Below are 18,065 nucleotides of genomic sequence, written 5' to 3'. Positions count from 1 at the left end.
TAGCCCAACATACAAATTCAAAAATGTGATCTATGTGCAATACAGATGCAGGTTAGCAGATACAGGTCTACACGGGCTCGCACACGAGTAAGTCATCCTGCCCACCCCTTCAAGCCACGATATACAATTACACACAGTAACTTCCCACATGGTTACAGTGAATGTGTTATGATCCAAGTCCATAGCGTCCCCATCGTTCCCATCGAATTCCATGTCGGTCTGCTCTGGCCCGTGAGTACTCCTTGGAGAGGTTCCCGTGGGCCGGCAAGCTCGGGCCCCGGGGTAATGCAAAAAGTTTTGTGTTACATACTGGCGGTCCTTGGTCCATGCACAAGACCGCACGCCGTGTTGCGCCCATCCGCGACGGCGACTTCTGGGGGATCCTCCGTGGTTCGATAGTTTGTGCGTCTCAAGCATGGCCCAAGCTCCTGCCGGAATTATCGTCTGCCGACACGTCTTGGTTTCGACTATTGAGGGCGGAGGTGGTGGAACCAGCCTTGGATGCTGTGAGACGGTAGTGCTGATAGCTGGGATGTGGGTGGTCTGAGGCACGGGCGGACTCAAAGCTCCGCAGGCACGTCCGTTATACCCACCCGAAGATCAAAATGACGCAAAGACATACTTGTACGCAAATTACATCTCGTACACCGCGTCATCGGCCGATTGTGTTCGGTAAGGCCTTTATCTTGTTCCCGGCGCTCGAGTCTAGACACGCTAGCGTCGTCGGCGACCAACCTGTGCTCAGGATACTCTGGGAGACAGATAGATGATTCAAACGCGAGCGACTTCCTTGGGCCTGCGTTGGGTATTCCTCTGGATGAGGACGATGTGCGTGCTTATATTGTTGTGATGACGATACAAAGATGTCTGTAATATATCACTGAATTGGTATAATGAGCATTCAAGAGAACAGAGTCAATTTTTGATAAACTCACCTGTACCGGACAAATCGATAGAATGTCTCTCTCTCTTTCTCGACTCGATTCTCGACTCGAAGACGCTCTCAACCCAAACAAACACCGGTTGCGACCGTTGTCGCGATTCCGACCGATTAGTCTTTCCTCCATTCAGCCATAGAAAGATGCGATTTGAAGAGCCGTGTCCTCGATATTAATGAGAGATTGAGGTGGGCACCAGAGCCTTTGGAAGGCCGTGAACGCTGGCTTACAAGGACTCGTTTGTGCCCGAAAGGACATCTTGATGGCGTCACTAAGCTCCTTGAGATTATCATTCTGGAAATAGTGAGTTTCTATTGAGTGCCCGGCCCAAAGACGCACGCGGCCACAGAACAAGGACATGAAAACGCCGTGGACTCGAACCGCGTTGCCTGCCACCACGGTAAGGGTCCAAGGCGCGACAGCAGAAAGCCTGGCCTACGAAGCGGCGGCAAGTCTCCTAATACAGCATACGCGATGGTGAGACGTGTCAACGATGCGAAAGAGTGATACAACATACGTTTCCTCCCGCCGGCGGAGATTTCAGAAGGCTATGTCTGCCGTACACGTACCGCCCGCGCGCCAAGCGGCATGGAGGCGACGGTTCCCGTGCATTGTGCTAGGAATACTCCGTAGTAGGGCTTCTTCAGTTGCACGATTTCCTTTGGAGGACCGTGTCGGCAGGCCCATCCACAGTCCGGGCGACAATGCACACAGCAAAGTTGCTTCGACTCCAGGCCTAGCGCAGCTCGTGTCTTCGCAGAAAATCAACAGATACTAGAAGCTAGTGAGCTGCATCAAGCCTCGGTACCCACAGAGCGAGCGAATCGCGATATTGCGAGATTCCAGCGACAAGCGAGATGGACGAACAAACTCAAGGCCCAATGTGGCACAACCGTTCCTAAGCGCCGGTCGTGTCGTGGTTGCCCAAAGCGGCAGTTCCTTTCATAACCTCGACCACCATCCGCCTTCCCGGACACAAGGCAGCATGAGCGCACTCAGGGCATGTCGAGATGCTCGTATTCATTTCTCTGCTGCCCAGATGCCGAGCGGCCTGCCCGATAAGGCTTAGTCTTAGTACTCGTACCGCACAGCGCACCCAGTTCCGCCGGTAGCATTGACAGTACTACAAGGCTCCTGCCTTTCCTGGGGACGACGACGCGGCTCACAAACTTGGCTATAAGGATATGGACGGGAGCGACTCGTTGCCAACTGCAACCAGTGTCCAGTGTCCAGTGGTCTCCCCGGCTCGCCCGCACCACCTGCACAGGAGTTCGAGTCGCTCGTCCTCCGCTCCACTAAACTTTCTTTCTGGTGGTCTACTTAGGCTCGAGACATTCGCCGAACCTCTGCTCCCTTCTCTAAGCTATTCGTATCTATTCCTCTTCGTCACACACACACTACGCTCTTTCAAACTTCCTGCCACCCTCCACATCGCCATGTTCTTCTTCCGTGCTACCTTCGCCGTCGCTCTCTTCTCCGTTGCCTTCATGGCACAGGGTACGTTCACGCAATAATTCTCAAGTTATGTGTACTCACTTATGAGTCGTACAGTCAGCGCTATCGTCTGGCCTCTCAGCCGATACATGCTCGACGTCATCCCCGAGGGCGAGGGCGACGTGCACATCAACCCGGCAAGCGCAGCCAGCCAAGGTGCCCCTGGATCCCTCGTCGGACACACGGATGTCCCAGAGGCTTCTGGAACGTCTGCTGTCGTTGATAGTCAGTCTGACGCCGCAGAATCCTCTCCCGTGGCATCCGCATCCACCGTCGAACCTTCATCTCCCGCTGCAGTGAGTCGCATCTATCAGTAGTTACAGCACCGGCTTACCATTGTGCGCTGCAGTCCTCCGCTTCAGAGTTCAGCGCTGCTAGTGCCAACGGTGCAAGCCACGTTGTACTGGGCAGCACCAGCGTCTTTATCGGCTCTATCGTCGCGGGCATTCTCCTCGCTGCCTGAAGGCACTCCTCACCACCACACCATCCCAACCCCGTTCGTACCTCCGGACTTGCGCACGCTAGGCGTGCCTGTGCATCCTTCTCTGGACTTGGCCGTTTCTCGCTCTCGTAATAGTCAATCTGGCACCAGCGATGGAGCCCGATAGATTGGCGGACTCGGATGTGCGCCTCGTCTTTGACATTATTACCCTACTTTCTCGGCTCGTTCCCGGGGATTTGCCTATATTGCCATCTCCGTCTCTACTAGTCCCGCATCTTAGCTCTCGTATGCCCCGCTCCGTGTAGCATAGAATTGCTTTCCTACGGTAGATTGTAGCGTTTGACCATGCTATGGATTTACACACGTCTGTACTATTGCTGTCCTGTTGCTATCGAACATGTTTTGTACCTGCTCTGTATATGCTATTTGTCCCGTAACCATACGCGCATTCTCCGAGTCGACCTCCAAGTTGAGCCCTCGGAGTCGTCGGGCGAGCTGGGTGAGACCACGTGATCGTGGCGGTTCGGCGGACCGGTGCGGGGAGGCATCAGGAGCCGCAGCGTACCGCCCTGAGGCGATTACAGACTGCAGCCACGACGACGACCAACGTCTTCGGCTGAATACCCACCACCAGCCACGCCAAGACAGGAACAGCTCAGTTAACCACGTCGAAACGCAGAACCTGAAGTCAACCCGGGATACCGGGAGACTAGAGGCTCGGAATGCACACCAGCCATGCGAACCACCCGCCACCTCTGTTCAGCGCTGTCCGGATCATCAGCTTCCTGACATGCATCCTCGTCGCCCTTGCTTCCGGAACGAACTATGTAGGTCCAGGCTCGCCCACCGTGCCAATGATCGACGTTGACACCGCTTCATAACATTAGGTCTTCTCAGGTTCGTACCTGCTTATCTACGCCAAGCGCCGAGACCAACTGGGACCGTTTCCGAGGAATTCCTCTCTCGCTCGGCGGTGCGCGAGAGGTCTCACTGAGGCTGCGTTACTTTTCGTACCCGAGGAGACTTCACTCCAAAGTGCATGAGACAGCTGCACATTCTCCTAAGTACTTAAGCGCTAGTTACCCGTGCATCTCGAGGTCAGGCTTCGTATCCGTAGGACCCATCATGAGCTGTCCGCGAAGTGTCCGAGAGACGAAACATTCAGCAGGCATATTGCTGTGTGAGGCTGCAGAACCTCCTATGGATGAGAGGTCTTATCAGTGTCGGACACGGCCCAGCAATACCCTCTGACGCTGGACTGACGTGGTTGTACTCGCAACCGATGGACGTGTCTCTTGCATGGCAGGAACCACCTGTTTGCGCAATACTGACTAGAGCTCTCATCTAGCCTACGGACCTCAGCTAGGCTCTCGACTCCATCTCACCCATACCCAGATCAACATCGTCGGATTGTTCGGCAATAGTGAGTCCTCCTCTGCTTCCGCGATCTGTCCACGTGAGACTGACCACTTGCACGCACAGTCGGCGTGTATAGCACTGCGCCATTATGGGGCGGCATCGTCGACCGCAAAGGTCCAGCAATCATGATGGTCATCGCTTTCTTCGGTCTGCTCTCCGGATACCTCGGCATCCGCCACTTTTTCGATGCCGGCCTACCTGACGGCGAGAGCATCAGTCTTCTCTCGTTCTGCGCTCTCGTCTTCTGCGACTTCCTCACCGGCATTGGTGGCAATGGCGGGCTTGTCGGCGGCATGAATGCCACGGCGAAGAGCTGGCCAGATCACAATGTGAGTCGACCTCCACTGTAGCTGCTGGAGCGAGGAGAGATTGACGACATGCGCAGCGTGCAACCGCCAACGGTATCGTCATCTCAGGCTTCGGGCTCTCCGCATTCCTGTTCTCCACGATCGCGCATACACTCTTTCCAGGCAACACCTCCGAGTTCCTCCTCACACTCGCGATCGGCACCTCCCTTCCCATGATCCTCGGTTTCTTCTTCATCCGACGCATCCCGCCACCGCACATCGACTCTACCGCCAGGGCCGAGCACGGCAGCATCGACGACCCTTCCGACTACGGCGTCGGCGAAGGCCTCGGTGCAGGCTCGCCCACGACGTATTCCGTCGATAACAACAGCCACACGCACCTCCTCGCGCGTGACGTCGAAGACGATGAGGAGCCGCAGGAGTCTGCCATCGAGCTCGAAGAGGAAGACGAGCCGCTAGTTGGCTCTGCGCATGCGCAGGCTGCGTCCGATTACGTCGTGCCGGCCACGTCGGATGCGGTCATGCTCAGCCCAACCCACGAGGGCTTTGCGCGCCACCGATCGCACAGCTCGCGATCCATGTCACGGCGTAGCGTCAGGAGCCAGCTCGACAAGATCGATGGGGTAGTCAACATCCACGGCAAGCGGATGTTTGCTACGCTGGACTTCTGGATCCTCTTCTGCATAGCATCACTGCGTAAGCGTCATGTCTGATCTTTTCATCCTCTGCCGCGCTGACTGGAGGCTGTAGTGAGCGGTACTGGTCTGATGTGTAAGTATGTTGAGCAGCGAGGAGAGTGTGGATACTCATGTACGCGCCGCAGATATCAACAACGTCGGCGCGATATCCCAATCGCTCTTTGCCTTCAACAACCCCGACTACGACGAGGTGAAGGCTGCCCAATGGCAAGCAACACAAGTCTCCACAGTCAGCTTGATGAACTGTCTCGGACGCATTCTTATCGGTAAGTAGCCCACCATCTCCAACCATCGGTGCAACGAATCTCGAACATCTCACCCTCAGGTGTCACCGCGGACTTTACGAAGAGCAAGCTGCGCCTGCCGCGCTCGTTTTGCATCATCCTCGTTGCCGCGATGTTCGTGATCTCACAGCTGGCGTGCTTTGCCATCAACGACATCAGCAACCTCTGGAAGGCGAGTGTGTTGCTCGGTCTTGCCTACGGTGGTCTCTTCGGCCTCCTCCCCACCATCGTCATCGACTGGTTTGGCCTCAGTAAGTCCCATCCTCTAAGCAATACGTATATGTTACTGAGGCGCTGCTGCGTGCACAGCGCACTTCTCCGAGAACTACGGCTTCGTCTCCCTCTCCCCCCTCTTCGGCGGGAACATCTTCTCCATCATGTTCGGCCGCAACCTCGACTCGCACGACACCGGCGACGACCTCCCGGCGTCGAACAACACGCTCATCTCTATCGCCCTCTCCGCGGTCGCCTCCCTTGCCTCTCCCACGCCAACGTCCACGTCCATGCTCGGGGACGTCCTCACCTCCGCTTCCTCTTCGCTCCCAATCAGCGCACGGGGCGGGATCCCGTCCTCCCACCATTGCATCATCGGCCGCGAATGCTACGTAGACAGCATCAAGGTGACGATCGTTGCGACGATCGTTGCGCTCGGCCTGGGTGTCTACGCTAGCTGGCGAGACCTCAAGAAGCAGAGGAAGTGGGCGAGTAGGGCTCAGGGAGCGCCCGCGGTGGTTATATGGGAAACGGAAGATTGAGGTTTGGAGCGGGGCGTAGTTGGCTTGGGCGACGAGCGTATAGACTTAGAACACTTCATTAATTTTTTGTATAACGGGTTTGTTTGGCAGTGTCTAATGGGATAGATTGATAGCGGTAGCTGCGCGCGGAGGTCGACGGCAGCCTAGAAGTTCTATGATTTGATTAGCATGATTGATTATGACATTGGAAACTCGGATACATGAGATGGAGATACATTGGGCGGAAAGACATTGCAGGTATATGATGGAACATATGAGATGAGATCGAGAAAAAAACAGATAACCACGACAGAGGCGGTGTACAAACGGAGCGTCCAGCGACTCCAGCGAGCACACGAGCAAGAGCCACAAGGGGAGTCCGAGTCAGACAGGACCAAGCGCGACCCCTAACCAACAGTTCAGTAGGGAAACATGCGTAGAATAGACCTACCGGAGGCCCCGTGCCGACACTTGTGCCTATTGGCAAAGTTGTCCTCTCGATCCACGTAGCTGCATCCCGCGTTGGTGCAACACTTCTTGATGCCCTGGTGTGTATAACGAACGTGCCTTCTCAGGCAACCCCGGTCCACCCACTCCCCGCAGTCCGGCCAGTGGCACTTGACCTTGCGATCGGCGCGGAAGTGCTTGAGGACGCCTTGTTCGTCCTTGAGGTAGTACCACAGGTCGTCTGCGGTCATGGGAGGGAGGATCTGGCCTTGCCAAATGTACTGTTTGACGGTGGATACGGGCTCCCAGTGAGGTTCTTCGCCCTCGGAGGCGGGAGTCGACGCTTGGCTGGTGGAGCCATCGTCGTCCGAGTTCGACGCGGAGTCGGAGTCGGCGGGCGGCGTGTCGGCATCTAAAGGCGGGGTTGTGGTGGATGGGGAGGGACTCGGAGATGATTCTCGGGAGGAGCCATCGTCGGAAGCGGCCGCGAGGCTGTCGGCTATGTGTGGGGCGTCGGCGGTGTGTAGAGTGTCGGTTGTGGGTGGGGTTTCGACGCTCGAAGCCACGGATGTGGTGGACGGTGAGGGAGATGACTGTCGGGCGGATGCGGGGGTATGTGCAGGTGAAGGATCATACCAGTTGACCCGTCGACTGCGAGATTGGTTGTGAGAAGTATGCGATCGGATAATGAGACGCAACACGTACCCTTCGCACTCTCCTTCGGGTAGATACTCCCGCACCTCCCCATGGTGCCATATACTCAGCTGCTCCGCGTCAAGCCAGGCTTGTAGTTGCTCAGAGAGGCCCGCGCTACATAACAAGCACGTCAGCGGATATCGAGCGGTTAGTGGTGGTTGGATGTACGCAAATGCGGACTCGGACTCGGAGAGGTATGGGTTGACGGAATCCATGCTGTCAAAGAATGCTCGGAAACTTGAAGGAGGAGGAGGAGAAGCAGAAGTCGGATTCAACGGTGAGGACGGAGTGAGGAATATGTCGAGAACTGGCTTGCAGAGGGGTAGCCATGCTGTATAAGTACCAGGACGAGCTGGAAGAGAACCTTTCGCATCCTAGGTAGGAGGCGACCAGGACTGCTGCCTGGTCTGCACGCTGCTGCAACAGGGGTTTGTCCGCACAAAGGACCCATTCGACGAAACGTTTGCCGATATCGGTGAGGGAGGGTTGCGAGGTGTCTGGGCGACGGTTTTGACAAAGGAGCGTTTCTCGCCAGCCACAGCAGAAGCAGCACAGCGTCACGCTTTGACCACGGCATCATCGTGCCGAGTGGTTCGAGGCGCGGATTCCTGTGGCCCTGCGTTTCCGGGGTTCCTTGGGGCGACAACTTGGGCCCCTGGCCGTTCATTTCCTCGGTGTCCTGGCAACCTACTTCACCTTCCTGTGGTCCGACAAAGCTCAGATTGTGTCTCAAGCGCTTCGGGCGGATTCCAACTTGCGATGCACCGTCACTGGTAGATCTTTTGCCACGATTGGCAGTACTTCCACGCTGCACTGGATACCCTGCAAGTGACTAAGCGATGGTTGCAGGTCAACAGTATGCGCTAATTTTCCCGACTACGCTTCTGTGCACGACTCGGAAGGGTAAGCTTGCATTGAAATAGAACCGAAGCTGGACGTAGTACCTTCCATTGTACTAGTTCAATCATTTGTTGTAGTTACCATGGAGGAACGCGCGGTACTCACAGAAATCCTGGATGTCGGAAAACAATTTGATGTGATACCAGTCCTCGAAGCTATATCGCACTATGGTGGCCCGGGTTGAGGAGGAGCGTTTTATCACAATGCCAGCAGAATACGTGTAGATATGATGAGTTGTTTCCGTGAATTTTGAAACGCGTAGAGTTCTACGGGATTGCGTTGTCAGCCTATCCTCCGGATTCATACTGCAGACTTCTAGCGTAATATTACTTGGCAAGTTGGTACTTCAAGTTGGTTGATACCGTGGAAACTCGGCCATGCTTCGACTCACGATCGAGGGGGGCCAGGCTGTCGTTCTCGTCTTCTCCGCCGCGCTTCGGTGGAATTCGAATGCTCGACGTCGAAATGAGCACGTATGAACTGGTGCCAAGGATAGGGAGGACGACCAGGGACGATTCTCAATTGTCAGGTTCAAGCAAGCGCTCATCGACCCTTTGGTCAAAAATACTGGGTTCGGAAGACCCGTCAATCTCCGCGACCACACCAGGCTTTCTGTCTATCGCCTCTGGTCACTTGTTACACGCATAGATACTAAAAAACTAGGCATTAAGATTGAAAATAAAAGATTTATCCATTACCCCCGGCGGGACTCGAACCCGCAACCTCCAGATGTCTATTTTTCTTCAGGTTCAAGTCCACAGGACCGTGAATCGTAGAAGTCTGACGTCATAGCCATTAGACAACGGGGGCTTAGAGCTTTTTCCAAAACAAATAGTGTTGTGCACTTTCATCTCCAAGGCAAAAGGTTCCTTTACGGACGTTCACTCATGCCGTAAATGTGCATGGTCCAGCCTTTGCTACTCACACTGCACCCACATGGATGTCATTCGCCCCAGGATACTCAATGGTCCAGACCTTCTCAGCGTAGCCGAGGTTGAGCTGATGACAATGCTAGCCGAGGAGCCCTAACTTAAGCCCTCTTGCCTCCCCGACCTACACCTCAGCTCGTCCCCATCCGTTTCGGCATTGCTAGGATAGCCGAGAAGAAGCTTGCTTCCGGAGTACACAAGGAGTACTGGTTGACGAGTGTGCTCTCACCTGTCGCTACGTGAGCAACATTCCGACATTTTGAACTTGATTGTAAACTCACCGATCCATGCGCGCAGAGACAAAGACGATGGGGTCTTTCCTATCCCGCAGCTTCAACCCCGAAACCGACGTCCCAGAATTGACCGGGAAGGTCGTTCTGGTGAGCGGTGGAAAGTGAGTACTTGTGCCGGTATTCGAGGCGAAGTCTCAACCTTCTCCACAGCTCAGGCGTCGGATTCGCCGTCATCCAACAATTGGTGCGGCATGGAGCAAAGGTCTACATGGGCGCACGCAACGAGCGAAGGGCAAAGGCCGCCATCGAGCGATTGCACGCCGAAGGCCTTGGGCCTGGGAACGGCCAGGTTTTGTGGCTGAAACTTGACCTGAGCGACCCGCGCGAAGCCGTCAAGGCCGCTCAAAAGCTTATGCAGGAGGAGGAGCGCCTGGACGTGTTGGGTATGTTGTATTTTCTGCTCGACTGGGAGATGTCGCCCCGCAGGCGCTGATACCTTATCCTTCTAGTGAACAACGCCGCCGTGTAGGTGCAGCTATGTAGTGGGAACCTAGCTGAGTCGTCTCACACCGCACTGTCTCAGCCTATTGGTACCTTTCGCCAAGGACCGCGATGGCATCCAGAATATTGTCATGGTAAAGTGGGTTGCCTTCCCAGCCGTCTCGCTCCACTACTCATTCGTAACGTGACGCCACAGCTATATAGGGACATGCGTGCTCACTCGGGCCCTCCTTCCACTCCTTAAGCGGACGGCCGAACAGCCGAACAGCGATGTTCGAATCGTAACCGTAAACACCGTTTCGTGAGCTTTGATGCTCCTGATTCTTGTTCATCATCGAGGCTCACGCCGCCTCCATTGCATAGACATAATGCCTGTCCTTCCAATGTCCGCTTCCGCAATCTCGACAATCTAAACAAAGATTTCGAGGACACCTTCTTCCCTCAATATAACCGCTACGGTACGCCATCTTCCCCCACTCCGCGCTCTATCTGCTCACCTTTGATCTCCTCCGTACGTACACAGCCTTTTCCAAGACAATGCAGCTCATGTTCATCAAGGATCTCCAGCAGCGACTGGACGAAGCCGGAATCCCCATCCTCTGCATAGCACTCGACCCGGGCGAAGTTCGAACAGGTACGATCCTCCCACTGTACACGTTATTAACTGGCTCACCCCGTTTACCAGAGGGCGTGCGCGCATACACCGACTCCGTCGGACCCATCGTCGGACCCATATACCGTCTCATCGCCCTCCTCACCTTCGTAACACCCGCCCAAGGCGCACGCAGCACCCTCTTCGCCGCAGGTTCGCCCATACCCCGTGCCGAGCCGAACGAGTACCGCGGGCAATACCTCACTTCGTCGTGCAAGGTGGCAAACCCAAGCAAGCTTGTGCAGAATGCGGAGCTTCGCCGGGAGCTGTGGGGCACGACAGAGAAGTTCCTGCACGACATCGGGCTAGATTTGCCCGCAATCTAGTCTGTATGCATAGAAACGATTTCGAGGCAGATATCATCATGACGGACGAGTACTATAGCAGTAGTGCGTACAAGAGAACACTGATACCCGTGTCGAGCCGAAGAGATCCAAGATGTAATCGTAACCTTCCAAATCCGAGGGAAGTTGCTCCTTACTCCCAAGCCTGTAGCAGTTTCTCCGCTTCCGCGGCCTCCTTCTCCACTACAATATTTGCCTCCGGGAAGCGCGGCCGAACACTGAACCTGAACGGCGCAGGCTTCCGCGTCAAGCCCATCGACTTCATATCGCTCATATCCGGCAAGATCGGCTTCCCGTCCTCGTCCTTTACAGGTTCGACGTCGAACGCCCAAAGGATCCTACAGGACATGTTAGACACATGTACTCGAGCAAGGCTAAATATTACCTCGCCACCACTATGTAGATCGACTGCTGAGCGACGTGCATACCCGCACAGTGCCTCCGCCCGAAGCCGAAGGGAAGATCTGCCACGCGCGAGTCTTGCGTCTCTGCATCTGCAAACCGTTCCGGGCGGAAGACGTCTGGCTCCGGGAACATCTCTGGGTCCTTCAACATGGTGCTGTGCGCGTTTCCGCGTCAGTCAAGCGAGCCGATATCGCCGCAGACGATGGGAACGTACTAGAGGTTTCCAATGACGGTGGCTCCCTTGGGGATGAAGTAACCGTTGTACACGTCGTCTGCAGTTACGCTGTGCGGAACAGCGAGAGGCACGACAGTATGCCATCGGTAGATCTCCGTGATGAAGCTGTGCAGATATGGGAGGGAAGGCTCATCGTCGAAGGTGGGAAGCCGGTCCCGGCCGACGACACGGTCCAGCTCTTCCTGAGCTTTGCGTACCGACGCCGGGCTGTGGAGGATTGCACCTGATATCGTGAGTGTGAGCTAGGCCCTGTCGTCATGGAGAACGGTACATCTGACGCACATAGGGCGATCTCGAGGGTGGCAGATGTCTGTCGCCAAACGGTTCAGCCTTGAGCGATCGTAGATACTGATACATAGTGAGACTTACAGTGTCGATACCAGCACCGAATGGGGCGCTCAGCGCGAAGGCGAGCTCGAGGTCGGAGAAGCCCAGCGAGTGTTGGTCCTTCAAGCCACGTGTGGCCATGCACTCCTTCGCTGTTCCTGTTGCCATGCGATCCTTGACGTCCTCCAACAACTCAACGTACAGCGATTTCGCTCGTGCGTAGGCTTTGTCGCCATCTCGGCGGAACCATTGGAGAGCACGCTGTCCAAACATCAGGGACGAACGTAATCGCAACTTGATCAGAACTGACCGGTAAGTACAAGAGTGCAGGGTACTGTATAGTTGGTTCAGTGACACTGTTTGTCGTCTACTATCAAGGCAGACATACTTTGTCCACGGGGTTCCCGGGGATACTGCGTGTCAAATGTTGATTAGAGAGATACATAGTGTAGTCATTCGGACTCACTTTGCTTGCTGGAAATCTGTCCGTCATAACAGTCATGCCATGAGCATAGTGAAGAAATCACGTCCAAGGCACTTACCACGCCCGGCTTCTGCGTTTCGCTTGAAGATCGGATCCTCCAGGTTGGACGCACGACGACCATACGCGATGGACAGCACCACCGATGTGGCGAACCTGAGTACATGGATGTATACGTATCAGCGATATCTCAAGTGAAGGCGAAACCTCTATCACGCACAAAGCCAAGTAGTACTCGTAACGCTCCGGATCGTGAAGCAGGCCACGCAAGAGGAGGGTAGACTCAAGCGCCTGGTGCTCGCAGTAGGCGAGGGATGCTCGGCCACTCATGCCGGTGTTCTGGATCTACACCGGGAGCAGCAGCGTGAGCACGGTGAGCGTACTACGTAACGGCGCATCGCTTACCTTCCTCCACGTTCTCCACTGCTTGCCATACGGCATGGACAAACCACGCATGCCACCTGATACAATCTCATGGGCGAGGACAAGTCGCGGTCTGCTCGAGTAGATGTCGCCGCGCTTCTGCAGGAGATCCCAGGCAATGTCGGCTTTATTGATGACTGCCAACACATGAGTTGTCGGTCGCTCTTTCGATTTTCGATAAGCTAGTAGCTCACCAACGACGAGTGTGGAGCCCCGATAGAACGAGAAGATGGGACCTAGGACCGTGTGTGAGCGAGCGGATTGAGTATGGCGTTCCTCGAAACTCGCAGGGGTACTCACCCAGTTGATCCTTGAGCGAATCGAGGATGACCCACTGGGGTGCTTTCGGGCCCACCTTCGCTACTATCTGACCGAAAGACTGTGGATGTGGAGGGAGATGCTGCGTCCTACGCTGGATCAACACCCTTGCAAACCACGTGCACAGCACAAAGAGCCCCAGGGTGAGAGCCAGGACAATCGACATGGTGGAGCCTGTGGATGCTGGTCAAATGGTTGCTAGAGAAAAAGCGACACGAAGGCTTTGAAGTGAAACATGGCTTTGAAATGGTCCCGCAGAACTACCGCAACTAGTCCTCGAGGCGTCTTTCGCATCATGATCATGATGCATGTCATTGCCACCGTGAGCGCGCTCGGGGGCTCCGAAATGGGAAAATATGACCGAGGATGTATCGTTATATAGCCCGTACTTTTCGCGATACCGAGTATGGTTGCGAGTGCGATCTTGTCAAAGTAGACCTAGGTCCTAGGACTAGGAGGTTGGCTTGCCGTCAAGTACTTAAGTAGTAGTCACCATTTACTGACCTTCCGGCTCCGAAGGCCGAGACGATTACATAATGGCTCTGCGTAACCCAGGCACGCCGGCCACTAAGTATGTACCACCTTGTTCGCTGTCCGAGCTTTGAGCTTGCTTCTTACTATCTAACTCACCATGTTCTTCTCTTCATCTTCACTCACTCATGTATAGAGTTTGGGACTGCCGCAACGCATCTCGTGAGCCTGCCATTCGGGAAGCCGGGACGTCCCGACTAGGTCAGTGTGTACGTACCTGCCAGAGGTTCTAACCATCATAGTGTTCACCACTTAGGCCTCTCATTCCGTACTTTGATAGTCTTCTGCTATCATGCTGCGTCTGCGACTGGAGCCTTGGTGTCCACATCCGTGGCCAGTAAATGCATTGGTAAGGACATAGCAACTGGTAGCACGCACACCGATCGGATGCCGCCGGTTGTAAACTGTCTAACGAGCCCCTGTGTAACCGTCACTCTGATCATTTCAGTAAACCGCGTAGACCGCTGGGATTCCGATAGGCCAATCTGGCTCAACTTGCACGGTTAAACAGAGCCCGCGACCTTTCGCGCGCCACGAGCCCGTCGGCGATCGACATGGACCGACGCTCCACCCGGTCTATAGGAACAGTCAGAACGTCCACGGAATCTAGTCCGGCTACTAATCCAGCGCGTCCCGGGGCTCACTGGTGGCAAAAAACTCTGCCGCCCGCAAATGCAAAGTGGAGAGCTGCGACCAGGCTGAGAGTCGATAAAGACACCATCCCCCGGCCCCGCGCGCATCGCGCTTCCTCATCGTCTCCTTCTCCCTCACTCTCGCGTTCAGCTATGGCGACGGCTGGCAGCGTTGTGGGCGTGCTTGGCGCCATCCTGGTGGAGGTTTGCCTCGCGTGCATGTGAATTCATCACCCGGTCCCGACCCTCCGACGCTCATCCTGACTTCTGCCTACAGGCTCTTCGGCGCGACAACCATCCAGTCCTTCATTTTCTTCCAGACGGACGCGTCGATAGATAGTAGCAAGTATCTGAAGTCGCTTGTTGGGTCGATATGGTGAGTGCCTAGTCGCTCGCGACATCTGCTTTCTGACCACCGGGCAGGATACTGGAAGGCGTACACACGGCCTTCTGTATCCAGTTCGTCTATGCCTACACGATCAACCACTTCGGAGATTATGACTACATGGATCACATCAGTTGGTGAGATTCACAGAGTCTTGATCCTCGTTGCGTTTACTAATCGGCCTGATGCGCAGGGGTGCCTCCGTAAGTCATACTTCTCCTCGGACCAGAGTGAGTTATTGAGACGCCTCTCGAACGTTAGGCCACCATTCTAGTCGGGGTATGTTCCTCTCAATTACGCGCCGTCGTTACCGAACTAACGATGCGACTCTTGGCAAGGCCATCGTTTCGCTGTTGGTCCACAGGTATGTGCACCCTCGTTAGTTTCCGAGGGCTTGATTACTTACGGCTTGATAGCTTCTATGCCAAGAGGATATATACCAGTACGTCTCCATCCTTTCGTACATGACGCCTATCCTGACCATCCCGCAAAGTGGGAAAATCTATATATCTTCCTCTCATTTTGGTACGCATTTTCTCGGCCCCTTGTATGATTACCCGTTCACACCCGTTCACGCCGATATCAGACCATCCTCTCCCTCGGCTGCTTCGGTATGTCCGCTTCTCAGTCGTTACCCTCAGTCTCCATCCTTACACCGTCGGCATACCAGCATGCTCAATCGGTTCCTTCGTAATCAGGTGAGTTCGCCCAACTCGCCGCGATGTATCGAAAATGTTGAAAAGAGGCGCAGCTTGGGACATAAGGAATGGATAGCGTTCCGATACGACCTCTCCCCTCTGGTACGCAGAATCCACGATCGCTCAACATCCGACTGACCTGTCTCTTCCGTATTCATGTAGGTGACCGTGACCGTTGGTCTCGGGTGCGCAACAGCTGCGGACATTATCATCATGCTCGCCACGACGTATTTTACCCGTGTGGAGAAGCAGAAGTGCGTGCTGCGGAGACCATGTGATGCCTGCTGATTCATGCTAACCACAACCATCTTCAGCGGTAATAATCCGCCTGGCAACCTAGTGGACACCTTCCTAACCTACGTCGTCAATACTGGAGCGGTCGCCGCAATATTCTCCATCCTTACTATCGTTCTTGTGAGCTCCCTTCCCCTCGTGTATCGTCGTCAGACTCCTGAGCACCCGGGCAGTTTGTAACACAGAGACATAATCTCGTTTTCTTCGGTTTCATCGAGATGCAGACGAAGCGTGCGTCTTCCCCTCCCGCCAGTCATACCAGCCTACTAATCAGGCACGCATCTTCGCTATCTCAGTATATGCGAACTCCTTCCTTGGAACGTGAGACGCCCTCCTTTGCGAGGATCCCGACTGCAGCTGACGTCGACCTCTTCACGCAGCCTCAACATCAACGCAATCACCCCAGAGGCAACAGTCGGGGCCATCCATCCGAATACCTACAAGCTCACTCCGCGGCGCTCTCCGCAATTCCGTACACACATACCCCGGACAGACCTGCATCCGGTACGTCTTCTATCGCTGCGACTTGACCCCATATGCTCACGGCGTCCTCCGTCTCCAGCCACAAGTGACGGTGATGCAGGAGACGGTCGTCACCCGCGACGATGATGGCGACTTCGACGACTACAAGGCTGCCGATATCGGGCTCGCGATCACCGCGGACGACAAGGACGAGCTCATGTAGGCTCCTCGACTATCAGCCTCGTTCTGGGCATGTATGGGTATATTCGCGACGTTCTACGCGCAGTGCATTACGTTTCTAGATGTCGCATTCGGTCTTGCTGTTGGAAGGATCTCCTGTGGAACAGGTCGCGATCTTCGTTAGTACTACAATATACTGATTGGATCCACTCTCGCCCCGTGTTAGTCTGCACACAGCTCGGTGGTTCTCCCATGACACGAAGTTCCGATATGATATCTGACAGGTGATACAAACAGCTGGAGTACAAGCAAAGACGAAACTGCCGACATAATCCTACACTCCACATCGAGACGTCGATTCAGATGGTAACAGCATCACCGTAATATCCGTGTCAGCCGCCGTGTGTGCTCCAGCTTAAGCCTTGCAACTATGACCACCGCTGAAGTTGTCGCGACGTCGACTACGGTTGCACCGCCGACAGACCCGGCGGATATTGAGATGCTGAAGCCCCCACAAGTGGCTCTTGAGGCAGCCTTTCCCCTTGATCTCCTGCGTGCAATTACCCATCTTGCATGTGACAGGATATTCCTTCTTGATGAACTGGTCATCGATGTAGGTGTGGATGACCTCCGCATCCATCACGGGGATGGTGTGGCCATCCCAGACCGGCGGGTTGTTGTTCCAGTCGACACCGTCCGTGTCCCAATACTCCGGAACGTCCTCCACCTCCACAGTCTCGCCGGAGTCACCGCCCGATTCCTCCAGATCCATGGCATCCGAGGTCTCTGAGGATGCGCCGGTCTCAAGCGATGCCGGGGGATCCCAGTCGAGCAATGAGTTGTGCATCCGCAATAGATCATCCCGGTAGGTGGGCTCTCCGTCGAGGAGCTGGGCCTCGACGTCTTCCACTGCGTCGGTAAGGCTCGAGTAGCCTTCCTCTTTGACGACGCTGTCCGCCAAGTCAGCGTGGAGCTCCAGAAGCACACGTAACAAGGAGACACTTACATATAGGCAGGGAGCCTTGGGGGAGCGTCCTCAGTGGCAGGCAAGTCTGTTTGGCCGTCAACGGGAACCGTGAAGTCTTCCGAGTCGATGTCCATCGTCAAGTCCGTCGCAGACATCTTCCTCGAGTCGCAGCCGATGTGTCGAGAGGTAGAAGCGGGGGGAGAGGGGGAAGAGGGCGGATGGGCATCCTGGCCAGCTGGTCCACCGACCTTTTATCCCCCGAGCTGCCACCCTACTCGCATTGCGAACACGGGAAGCGTCTCCGTACATTGGAAGGGCCGCCATTGTCCCAAAAGCCATAGGCAGCACAGCCGACGTGGTGTGAACCCGGCAGGTCCAAGCTCTGGGCGTCGCGAATTCCCGTATTTGGACGAGCTCGCCACTCCCTCCGGTCCTTAGCTCCTGCGCTTAGCCTGTGGCCAAAGCATGCCGTCACATAAGGTTGGTAATCATGTGCGGAGCAGGCATTGGGTCTTGCTCGAAGTCTCCCGCAGCATTATGGCTCGACAATGTGCCACCAGCCTTATTGGGTGCCCATGGAGTGGGCCACTGGCATGCAAAGGGCTTTTCTGCTGAAATCGCGGTCACGGCGAGCCGGGTCGGAAACCACTGGTCACGGCGAAACGTTAACCGAGGTGGGAGTAGTCGTTGTAAGAGCACTCAACTGCC

General features: G+C 55.3%; 9 protein-coding genes and 1 non-coding gene across 10 annotated transcripts; 5 read left to right on the top strand and 5 right to left on the bottom strand.

Moving 5' to 3' along the window:
* Positions 1-2,374: 2,374 nt before the first annotated feature.
* On the top strand, positions 2,375-2,895 carry L226DRAFT_574898 (uncharacterized protein; the record flags this gene model as incomplete). Its single annotated transcript, XM_067685119.1, has 3 exons — positions 2,375-2,435; positions 2,490-2,728; positions 2,782-2,895. The coding sequence occupies 3 exons, from the start codon at positions 2,375-2,377 to the stop codon at positions 2,893-2,895; spliced, it is 414 nt and encodes a 137-aa protein (XP_067530953.1).
* Positions 2,896-3,596: 701 nt separating this feature from the next.
* Positions 3,597-6,338, top strand: L226DRAFT_470367 (MFS general substrate transporter; the record flags this gene model as incomplete). Its single annotated transcript, XM_067676303.1, has 8 exons — positions 3,597-3,705; positions 4,223-4,297; positions 4,357-4,622; positions 4,679-5,297; positions 5,352-5,372; positions 5,425-5,565; positions 5,625-5,834; positions 5,893-6,338. 8 exons carry the CDS (start codon positions 3,597-3,599, stop codon positions 6,336-6,338), a joined length of 1,887 nt encoding a protein of 628 aa, XP_067530952.1.
* A 190-nt stretch (positions 6,339-6,528) lies between these two features.
* Positions 6,529-7,675, bottom strand: L226DRAFT_616254 (uncharacterized protein; the record flags this gene model as incomplete). The annotated part of the gene is made up of 4 exons (XM_067686881.1): positions 6,529-6,724; positions 6,769-7,415; positions 7,470-7,574; positions 7,629-7,675. The coding sequence occupies 4 exons, from the start codon at positions 7,673-7,675 to the stop codon at positions 6,702-6,704; spliced, it is 822 nt and encodes a 273-aa protein (XP_067530951.1). The 3' UTR covers positions 6,529-6,701.
* A 13-nt stretch (positions 7,676-7,688) lies between these two features.
* On the bottom strand, positions 7,689-8,171 carry L226DRAFT_231046 (uncharacterized protein). Its single transcript, XM_067673092.1, has one exon. The coding sequence runs from the start codon at positions 8,125-8,127 to the stop codon at positions 7,732-7,734; it is 396 nt and encodes a 131-aa protein (XP_067530950.1). The 5' UTR covers positions 8,128-8,171; the 3' UTR covers positions 7,689-7,731.
* An 884-nt stretch (positions 8,172-9,055) lies between these two features.
* On the bottom strand, positions 9,056-9,170 carry L226DRAFT_t240. Its single transcript has one exon. It is a non-coding gene; the product is annotated as a tRNA-Arg (tRNA).
* Positions 9,171-9,332: 162 nt separating this feature from the next.
* Positions 9,333-11,221, top strand: L226DRAFT_539020 (NAD-P-binding protein). Its single transcript, XM_067681611.1, has 9 exons — positions 9,333-9,528; positions 9,587-9,683; positions 9,733-9,965; positions 10,032-10,047; positions 10,106-10,162; positions 10,220-10,324; positions 10,387-10,481; positions 10,547-10,657; positions 10,709-11,221. The coding sequence occupies exons 2-9, from the start codon at positions 9,598-9,600 to the stop codon at positions 10,999-11,001; spliced, it is 996 nt and encodes a 331-aa protein (XP_067530949.1). The 5' UTR covers positions 9,333-9,528; positions 9,587-9,597; the 3' UTR covers positions 11,002-11,221.
* On the bottom strand, positions 10,992-13,647 carry L226DRAFT_493131 (cytochrome P450). Its single transcript, XM_067677421.1, has 13 exons — positions 13,191-13,647; positions 13,085-13,126; positions 12,873-13,027; positions 12,688-12,812; positions 12,529-12,623; positions 12,453-12,468; positions 12,375-12,399; positions 12,297-12,320; positions 12,029-12,247; positions 11,942-11,969; positions 11,639-11,882; positions 11,405-11,578; positions 10,992-11,357 (listed from the first exon to the last, which is right to left on the bottom strand). Exons 1-13 carry the CDS (start codon positions 13,372-13,374, stop codon positions 11,153-11,155), a joined length of 1,536 nt encoding a protein of 511 aa, XP_067530948.1. The 5' UTR covers positions 13,375-13,647; the 3' UTR covers positions 10,992-11,152.
* A 188-nt stretch (positions 13,648-13,835) lies between these two features.
* Positions 13,836-14,533, top strand: L226DRAFT_230950 (uncharacterized protein). The gene is made up of 2 exons (XM_067673091.1): positions 13,836-13,940; positions 13,996-14,533. Exons 1-2 carry the CDS (start codon positions 13,868-13,870, stop codon positions 14,244-14,246), a joined length of 324 nt encoding a protein of 107 aa, XP_067530947.1. The 5' UTR covers positions 13,836-13,867; the 3' UTR covers positions 14,247-14,533.
* On the top strand, positions 14,525-16,433 carry L226DRAFT_574893 (uncharacterized protein; the record flags this gene model as incomplete). Its single annotated transcript, XM_067685118.1, has 17 exons — positions 14,525-14,592; positions 14,649-14,747; positions 14,795-14,893; positions 14,950-14,959; positions 15,018-15,035; positions 15,095-15,120; positions 15,173-15,198; positions 15,250-15,281; positions 15,343-15,367; positions 15,427-15,454; positions 15,508-15,556; positions 15,617-15,708; positions 15,769-15,868; positions 15,922-15,979; positions 16,045-16,069; positions 16,129-16,252; positions 16,311-16,433. The coding sequence occupies 17 exons, from the start codon at positions 14,525-14,527 to the stop codon at positions 16,431-16,433; spliced, it is 1,002 nt and encodes a 333-aa protein (XP_067530946.1).
* Positions 16,434-16,609: 176 nt separating this feature from the next.
* Positions 16,610-17,885, bottom strand: L226DRAFT_562893 (uncharacterized protein). Its single transcript, XM_067683529.1, has 2 exons — positions 17,397-17,885; positions 16,610-17,340 (listed from the first exon to the last, which is right to left on the bottom strand). Exons 1-2 carry the CDS (start codon positions 17,510-17,512, stop codon positions 16,806-16,808), a joined length of 651 nt encoding a protein of 216 aa, XP_067530945.1. The 5' UTR covers positions 17,513-17,885; the 3' UTR covers positions 16,610-16,805.
* Between the last annotated feature and the right edge of the window lie 180 nt (positions 17,886-18,065).

The sequence above is a fragment of the Lentinus tigrinus genome (assembly GCF_003813185.1).
Source record: "Lentinus tigrinus ALCF2SS1-7 unplaced genomic scaffold L226scaffold_38, whole genome shotgun sequence".
NCBI classification, from domain to species: Eukaryota; Fungi; Basidiomycota; class Agaricomycetes; order Polyporales; family Polyporaceae; genus Lentinus; species Lentinus tigrinus.
The sequence above is the reverse complement of the archived record's forward strand: the minus strand, read 5'-3'. Positions and strand labels throughout refer to the sequence as shown.